Source organism: Micromys minutus (genome assembly GCF_963924665.1).
Source record: "Micromys minutus genome assembly, chromosome: 1".
NCBI classification, from domain to species: Eukaryota; Metazoa; Chordata; class Mammalia; order Rodentia; family Muridae; genus Micromys; species Micromys minutus.
Genome location: NC_137969.1, coordinates 254,103,545 through 254,112,400, shown reverse-complemented (window position 1 = coordinate 254,112,400; position 8,856 = coordinate 254,103,545). Strand labels below are relative to the sequence as shown.

Sequence of the window (8,856 nt, the reverse complement as noted above, 5' to 3'; positions counted from 1 at the left end):
GCTCGAAGTAAGATTTGTAGACAAAAACACCAGATCTGCATGTGGTACACACCTTTAGTCCTAGCACTTGAGTTCAAGGCTAGCCAGGTCTGTGTAGCAAGACCCACTCAGGAAGGAAGGGAGGGGGGAAGGAAGATATAAGCACAGTAGTGCTTTCTGTGACCCTCAAACTGAGAGCTAAATCTTACCTAAAAGGGGTAAAATTTAGAAACACAGCTAAAAACAGGGCTGGGCCAGATGAAGGCTACAGGCTGCTTTCTGTGAGACCCCTCAGGGACGTCTCTAGTACCTCTGTACTAGAGGAAGGGGCCCTAAAGTTGTGTCCCCATCATAAAGGTGGACAAAACTCTTGTCAGTAGCTTCCTGAGTCCACTGTTATGTAAGCTGTCCGATATAATCATTTTAGGCAGAGCCAGGCATCTAGGGAGTGTTCTTGGAAAGTGGTACCCTTTCCCCAAAGGTAGGCCTGGCCTAGCCGGAACGTCCAGAGCAGATGAAGGGATAGACCCTGTAGCCATGGTAGGGTCTGGTAAGCTTAAATGAGGTAGCTAAGGTAGTCTAATTCATAACGAAGTAGAATGGCGTTTGCCAGAGTGGGGACCAGTGGGAATGGGGTAGCCACTTAATGGTTATAGGTTCCATTTAGGGACATGACTGACTAGGGCCAAGAGAGGAAGGAGAAAGGAAAGTTTGCTGTTTATCTTACAGGGACCGAGCTGAAACAAGACCCTTTGATTTGTGTAGTGTGGCACCATTCTGGGGAGATGTCACTACAGAAACTCCTCAGCTAGGGAACCGAAGACAGCCGAGTCCAACCTGGAGAACCATGAGTTTTACAGAGGTGGTATACAAGAATATAGGCGAGGGGTTGTTTACAGGAACAGAGACGTCTCAAAAGACAGCTGCACAGCTCACAGAAGCACACCCCAAAAGAAACTACAGGCAGCTGTGCCTTTGAGGCAGCTCAGCTGATCTGAGAATGCTTGGGAGGGACAGTCCAAATCTGGTCAGTTTCGGTGACTTCCTGAAGCCCCCAAGTTTACTTGCAGAGCTTAAGGAGTTTCCATGCAGGAGGAGTGTCTTACCATGTCTCACCCCCAACATCCTGTGTCTTAAAGAGCTCTCCAAGATGGAAAACCTACACAACAGTAATGGTGACAATGACTTAGTCAGGCATGGCTTTCACCACAAGGGAGGGGCCAGGCAATCTGCAGTAGAAGGGAGGCCTACCTATAGAGTATGAAGGCCTGGTGAGGATCCTGCCCATGTCCCTTCTTTATTGGGAATGTGGACTGTTTCTTGTTCTCTTCACTGATCTCAACAATATGATCAGCACCTTCAAGGATGCTCTGATCCAAAGTGCAGGTCCCACTCTGCGGTGCAAACTCTGGCTACCCTGGCTCTAATCCCCCAAATCTTGTTAATCCTTTTCACAAGCTCTCTTAGTCTCCTCCCTCACCACAGGGGGGTGCTCAGCAGCCAGGAACCCACACCTGCATTCATCTTATTCCCTCTGGGGTTATCCAATGTCTGGGTACTTTGCTCTTTTTAAAAGTTGGATAGGGGCCGGAGTATCTGTTGGCAAAATGCTTGTCATGGCATTTGTTTATACTCCTAATGCTCGGGAGACGGACACAGACAGTCTAACCTCATCAGTGAACTCTAGGCCAAAAGAAGACGCCTTTTGAACTCACCCCCCCCCCCTTTTTGAACTGTGAGGCAATGAGTTCAAGACAGCAGGGCTTCACAGTGAGCCCTTGCCACAAACAAAAACAGACAGGCAGGCAGGCAGACAGACAGATAGACAAACATCCAGAAGAGTCCAGGTAGGCTCTGCAAATTCCACCCTCAGATCCTCAGTGGCTGGCCTATCTGGGTGCCCTTGCACCCCAGCACTGCTACAGCAGACCAGCTCCTAGCTACCGTCTACAAACTACCAGCCTTCACCCATAAAACCAGTCAGGGTCCCCAGCCACAGTCTCATTGTCCACAGGGATCTTCCCAGGCTGCCTGAGGCCTTTCCCCACCTGCAGCCCCCACAAAGCCTCCTGCTCACAAAGGGCCTCTGAGCCAACTGTCCAGCCATATCCGGAAACTTGAACCAACCTCATCTAGGACAGCAGCTCATTGATGTGCATGGGACCAACAGCTATCTGTGTTCTTAGAGGCGGGACAAGGAGACCTCTGTACCATCTGGATAACCCACCTACTAGCCAACCACTTAGAAGTAGCAGACCCAGGTGGCTGCAGTGACTGGCCCACCACTATCTCCCAGGCCATCTTACCTCCTATGAAGTCCTTCCAAAGCCCTGCATAAACTATCTCTGTAGATATGGTGAGGATTGTCACACCCCTAGCATCAACAGAACACTCCACGGGGCCAAACCTCCTGGAGGGCAAGGGCTCATCAAATCACCTAGAACACAGCAGTGTAGGTACTGCTGGTTGGCCATGTGACAGTGGCAATTCAGTGCACGAGATGGCCTAGCACACAGGTGACCATTCTGTAGCCTGACTCCTGGAGTCCAGCTGCTTCCTCTTAGAGCTGCGGGAGGACAGGAAGGAACTTCCTGGGCCTGGTTTGCCTGTCAGATGCAGGTAATAAGCAGGGGTCTCACGATGCCAAGGCAACTGAGCTGCACGCTGCTGTGAGCATCCCTGCGGCTGTCTCTGCTACCCTGAGAACAACAGATAAACAGATGGAAGCGAGTCCTTGTGCAAATATAAAGAGGTTTATTCACTTGTTACTGGGTATAAAACATAACATATAAAAAGCCACCTTCTCTTTCTTTAGTATGAACATCTTGTGCTGTACAAGGCCACCTCAGGCTTCAAACATAGCGCAGCTGGTGCAAAACGTCTTCTCACCATCGTCGGCATAACTGCACAGGGACAGGAGAGAGAAGATACCTAAGAAGCTGCATCCCCACTCGCTGAAGCCCTGATCACATCACACAACAGAATGTGAACTTGTTTGAAAACAGACTCAGGTTACAGCGGCATTTCAGGGACAGTTTGGGGACACCACTGTGAGAGGAGGTCTAGCATGCAAACATTCTGTGGGTCTGACATCTTGGCTCCAGCCCTTTATGGTTTACCAGATGGGTGAGATGTCATAAAGAGACACAAAGGGACATAAAGACCTAACAACAAGATGGCCAGTGACACTAACCTGAGGACCCACAGCAGGCGGTCACCAGAAAAGCTGGGAGGTAGCCTGGGAAATTCTCCTTCCCAGCCTTAGCATGAACCGGCCCTACAGGTTCCTAAGACTTCTCAGAGTTCCCTTCACACTCCTGATCTCTCCAAGCCATATGAAGTATGGTTTTTCATCTGACTTTGCCTCCAACTTCAGAAAATGCTGGGGCTGAGCTTGTCTGGATCCACTGTACTGATCCCACACTTTAGTGGAATGTGTCCTTACAGTGTGGAACAAAGGGACAGGGCTCTACGCTGTCCACCCGCTCACGGAGCACTTCTAAGTAGCCAACTCAGCCGGCTGCAGTGAACAGGCGAGCAGCATCCATTCAGTACTGCCTAAGAGATCACTGCTAACCAGGAACACACAAGGGAAGGCATGACCTGAATGTACACGAACCCAGTGACATGTATGAGGCAATCCTCAGTGATAAACACATTAGACGGCAGTGTGGACTGTTAGAGCCCTAATAAAGACTCAGAAGACCACACCACAAAGCTGTTTACGCCAGACCGCTGCTTTCAGTAGGCCACAGACACCTGGGAAACATGGATGTCTTTCTAAGGGATCACCGAGTCTTGAGACTACCCACCCAGCACCTACGCCCTCTGCACCCCCACAGATCAAAGCACTCACTCTGCAAGGCCACACAGCACACAGGCCAAGGCACCGCAGCCCCAGCAGGTGTACACACACTGCCCACACAGGGCCCGCTCGCACTGGCTGCAGACTGCCTTTCCATCCACAGACCTCACGCAGGACCAACAAGTGAGGGGTGCTGTCCCGGGAAGGCCTGTGAGGAGAAAACACCCAGGCTGTCAGCACTGGAAGACAAGAGGGCAGCAGGCACCCTCCTTCCCCTGAAACTGAGTCCTTCTGACCACTTATCACCCACCCGGAGCACTACAGTGAAGGTTCACAATGAGGTGTTCCCAGGGCTGGTCACAGGGCTTCAGGACAGATCACCTGCCTGTTGCTAGTATGGCAGGGCTCAATTTTCCCTGGAGTACTCTGTCAGAACTGTATCTCTCTGGCTCTCAAGATGGGGTTTACTATTTCGCTGGTCAGCCAAGAGGTTTCTGGATGCTTTGGGGCCCAACAAGCTTCAGGGCTGAAGCAGAGTCCTGTTTTCCACAAGTCACATGAGAACAATTCCTCAACAGGGAATGGACTAGCATAGTCCTACTGCAGATGGGGCACCAGGAGAGCTTGAGACACAACAGTCAGAAGCTGGTGACTTCCACTCTGGATGTCTGTGAGGGGCAGACCGCCCAGCAACTTACTTACCAGGCTCTAAGTCAGGGGTTCTCTACCTTCCCAGTGGAACGACCCTTTAGTATATACAGTTCCTTGTGTTTTGGTGACCCCAAGCCATCAAAATATATTTTTTGCTACTTCATAACTATAACTTTGCTACTGTCAGGAATCAGAATGTAAATATTTCTAGGGATAAGTTTCTTAAAGAGGCTGTGGCCCACAGGCTGAGAACCACTGCTCTAAACAGATCCTGCTTGCCCAGGTAGTCAAAGCTCCTGAGCAGAACATTTGCCACCATCTTCCCTAGGTGTGACAGCAGGCAAGTTCCACTGGCAGTCACTCACCAGCTTCCGAGGTCTGAACTTGGCGCCGTGTCAGTCGGCCATCAGGTCCAATCAACATCTGTCCCTGTGCAGCTTGAGGGGCTCCCACCAGACCAGGCTTGAGTGACTCCGGCAGGTGGTTGATGGAACAACCTTCACTCCATATGTGATCTCTATAGGCCTGGGCCCCTTGGAAAAGGAGCTGTTTTGTTCTTTCTGGGGAAGAAGATCCTTCCTTAAGACAACTCTCCCAAATACAAAGCCCTTGCATAGCCATCCTATCACCCTACAAGGCACCAAGAGTCCCCTTTGTTGCCAGGGCCTCCCCGCCTCCAAGCTGAAAATGGTCCCCTTTCCTTGGTCCTTGGGCTCCGCTGTGACCTCCCACAGCAGGTGGCAGATCCTACTGAGCCCGCCAACTCTGGTGCTCCCTCCCTTAACCCACTGTCAGCAGACACAGCTAAGTTCACTTCACTGGGATTGTGCTCTGTCTCCATGCCAGAGGGCGCTCTGGCTCAGAAGCATTCATTCTCAAAAGCAAGTGCCCCAAGGAGGCAGAAAACAAGACACTGGTTTAGAACAGTACCTACAACCAGAACAACTTCACTAAAGGAGACAAAGACAACAGCTTTAGGACTCCCTGACAAAGCCCTCCCACCCACCATCCTGTGCTAAGTGGCTGCTCACACCTGTAACCGGTGACTTCCCTTTAGGCTTCAGACCCAGGGAGTCCTAAAGGGAAACACTGTTGCAGAAATGCTCACTCCTACACACAACCAGGGGAGACCTACCAGACCCAGGGACCTCTCTGTGACAAGCAAGCAAAAATTAAGAGGGGCGTTTCCAGCTCAGTTGCCTCCCCCTTTAAGATAGGATTATTTAAGTTCAGGGCCAGGCTAAGAGAAAGTCTGTTTGAAAAACAAGAGAAATGGGAAGAGTTCCCTGTTGAGAGCAATCTTTCTCCTCAAGGACTCCTGGTCCACCAGAGTCTAGAGTGTGCTATGTAACACCCTAGAGCCCAGCACCTGGCTGGCTCTGAATGGTCCTGGCAAGCCCCAGGACTGAAGTCCTCAAAAGGGTAGAGCCAGGCTGTTAGGTTCCAATCAGTGCTTAGGTCTTCTTTTCAACTGCATGCTTACATTTTTAAAATTAAATTTACTTGGCTATTTAGTTATTATGAGTGTGGTCAGAAGACAGCTTTCCGGAACTGATTCTCTCCTACTATATGTTCTTGGGACCTGACTCAGGTTCGGGCTTGCACAGAATGCACTCTAACCGGCGGAGGCATTTTCTGGACCGTGTTTGCATTTTGCTATTTGCAGCTTTAAGACATCTCACCATGTAACCCACGCTGGTCTCGAACTCAAGAAATCCGTCTGCCCTTGCCTTTCTGAGTGCTGGCATCAAAACCAAGCCAGGATGCCCAGGCATGTCTACACTGGGGGCCGAGGAGGAACCACACTCTTTGCAGCTCAGCCCTCACGCTTCACCCGAGTCTCAACACTTGAGTTTGCATTCCCAGCGTACAGAAAGGTTAAAGGCAAATGCTGGGGCCGAGTGTGTGTGTGTGGGTGTTTCTCCGCACATTCCAGCGGCACCACTCGAAACTGTACAGCTGAAACTTTGCGCCAAGCTAAGGTAAACTGCCTTACACCTGCCCCAGAAAGTCATCACTGCAAAGCGATGCTCAGCAACACCCATCCGCTAGAAAGTTCACTGGAGAGGGCCCAGGGCTGCGTACGCCTTCACGCCCACTCGGGCCCAGTTCCTTCGCCTGTCCCCGCGCTAGGCAGGTCCGCTCGGCAGGACTCGGCCTCGACTCGGATTTCTCCGGGAGCCGTCTGAAGCAGCTTCCACCCTGGGCTCGCAACGCAGTTGGGGTCTCCCACTGCCCCGTGTGGCGTAACCGTGGCGGAAGTCCACACTTACCGAAGACCTCGCGCGAGTAGCGCTCGGCGAACACACCGTGGCTCAGCTCTTTCGGGCCCACGTGGACTTTGAGTTGAAGCGGGGCAGCATCCGCGAACGGGCAGCTCCGCTTGGGCATGATAGCGGGTACCAGACACAAACTAGAGCAGCGCCCAGCGCGCCGAACACACGTCACAGCGCGCTCCCACCGCTGCTGAGGCGGGAGCGGACGAGGGCGCCGGGCCCGATAGGCCGGAGAAAGGCTGGGGGCTCGCCTCAAGCGGGCCGCTGCACGGGATAGGCCGCGGAGACGGTGGGGGCGGGACTTATGCGGTTAGCGGCGAGGGATAGGCTAAGGGAGGCAGTGAGTGGAATGCAGGGGAGCGGGGGGGGGGGGAAAAGGCAAGGGCGCGGGCGCAGCGGGGTGTGGTCTGCGCAAGGCACGGCACGGGATAGGCCGAGGGCGGTGTTGGGGCGTGGCTAGTGCATGCCGCAGCTCAGGATAGGCCAAGAACTAAGAGGCGGGGCTCTGGGGTGGGGCGCGAGATTAGCGGGAAGGTACATCGGAGGGCGGGACCGTGTGCTAAAGAGCTCTGGATAGAGGGCGGGGCTCAGCGCGAATAGCCAAATGTCCCTGTTGTTGCTAAGCAACGGTGATAGGCGACTTTACTGAGTTACCAGTATGGAACAGTAGGGTGGCGTGCTTTTTCTGGCTCCTAGTCTTAGTGGATCCGGGCACCCATCTTCCCTTGAGAGTTACTCTTGTGTCCCTGAGGCCTGATCTTGGAGCAGTGAGCCGGAGGGTGTACGGCATCACCTGTGGGTCAGCTGGTCAGGATTTATAAACTTCGCGTGGGTCTTCTAACATGTTGAAGAGGCAAAACAGTGATGCCGAGGGGTTTTTCAGTCCTTATATTTCTACACAATCGGAACGTTGGAGTTAGTTATTCAGGTGCATTAAGTTTTGTGCTCGTCTTGGGGTACAGGAGACCCGGAGTGTATACACACAGCACCTGTTAATTCTCCAGAGAATTTTGGAGACTGGAAGTCTCAGATCAAAGTGTTGGGTTCTCTGCAGGCCTCTGTCTTCCTGAATCTGTAGGTAGAAACTTCTGTGTCCTCATCTCATAATAACACCCAGTACTTTGAATTAAGGTCTGCCCTAAGGACCCTATTTTAACTCTTTAAGACTATATCCACCAGCCCTGTGTGTTAGGTCACACCTTTAATCCCAGCACTCAGAAAGCAGAAACAGGCTGATGTCTGTGAGTTGGAGGCCAGCCAAAGTTAGGTAGAGACACACCCAGTCTCAAAACACCAAACAAAAAACTGTATCCAGATACAGTCACATTCTGAGGTCTTGGAAGTTGGGCCTTCAACATGAAGTGGGGGCACAATTCTATATAGTGTCAAATAAAGTGTACAGGGCAACAAGCTCTGTGACAAAGATGTGATAGAAGTGACTACTGACTCCTGTGCTTCTCCCCCCACGGTGGCTTCCCTGGTGGTAGAACTGTACAAAATAGACGATACCTCTGTGTGGAGACATGAGTTTGTCTACTGCACGGCTTAAAGCCAGCTGGCTGACTAGGGAACCACCGCTAGGAAGGCTGTTGCTCACATTAAGATAATGGGGTTTTTCTTCCCAGAATCCCCTCTTCCTGGTGCCGTCTGGTATGAATATGAGGTGTTAAAGGCTTGGTCCTCAGATGACATCACGGTCGAAGGGTGATAGGATATGAAGGGGGAGATGGTTTGTAAGTGCTTGGCCCGGGGAGTGGTATGATTAGGAGGTGTGGCCTTGTAAGAGGAAGTGTTCCCCTGTGGGCATGGGCTCTATTACCCTAGTCCTAGCTGCCTGGAAGCCAGTCTTCTCCTGTCTGCCTTTGAATGAAGATGTGGAACTCTCAGCTCCTCGTGCACCATGCCTGCCTGGACATTGCCATTCTCCCGCCTTGATGATAATGGACTGAACCCCTGAAACTGTAAGCCCGCCCCAACTAAATGTTGTCCTTTATAAGAATTGCCTTGTTCATGGAGTCTGTTCACAGCGGTAAAGCCCTGAGACAACGGCACAACTTCAATGGGTTAATCCATCAGTGAGTTCATGGGTAATAGACTTTTATGTGAGACCCGGCTGGAGGAAACGCCTCACTGAGAGTGTGTCTT

General features: G+C 51.8%; 1 protein-coding gene across 2 annotated transcripts; it reads right to left on the bottom strand.

The window, feature by feature from the left end:
- Positions 1-2,480: 2,480 nt before the first annotated feature.
- On the bottom strand, positions 2,481-7,506 carry SIVA1 (SIVA1 apoptosis inducing factor). Of its 2 annotated transcripts, XM_080937391.1 has the most exons (5): positions 6,709-7,506; positions 4,801-4,995; positions 3,836-3,992; positions 2,780-2,882; positions 2,481-2,678 (listed from the first exon to the last, which is right to left on the bottom strand). In XM_080937391.1, the coding sequence occupies exons 1-4, from the start codon at positions 6,824-6,826 to the stop codon at positions 2,825-2,827; spliced, it is 528 nt and encodes a 175-aa protein (XP_080793517.1). In that variant the 5' UTR covers positions 6,827-7,506; the 3' UTR covers positions 2,481-2,678; positions 2,780-2,824. The 2 variants fall into 2 exon arrangements, with proteins under 2 accessions (XP_080793517.1, XP_080793516.1); XM_080937390.1 differs by lacking the exon at positions 2,481-2,678 and having other exon boundaries at positions 2,711-2,882; positions 6,709-7,505.
- Between the last annotated feature and the right edge of the window lie 1,350 nt (positions 7,507-8,856).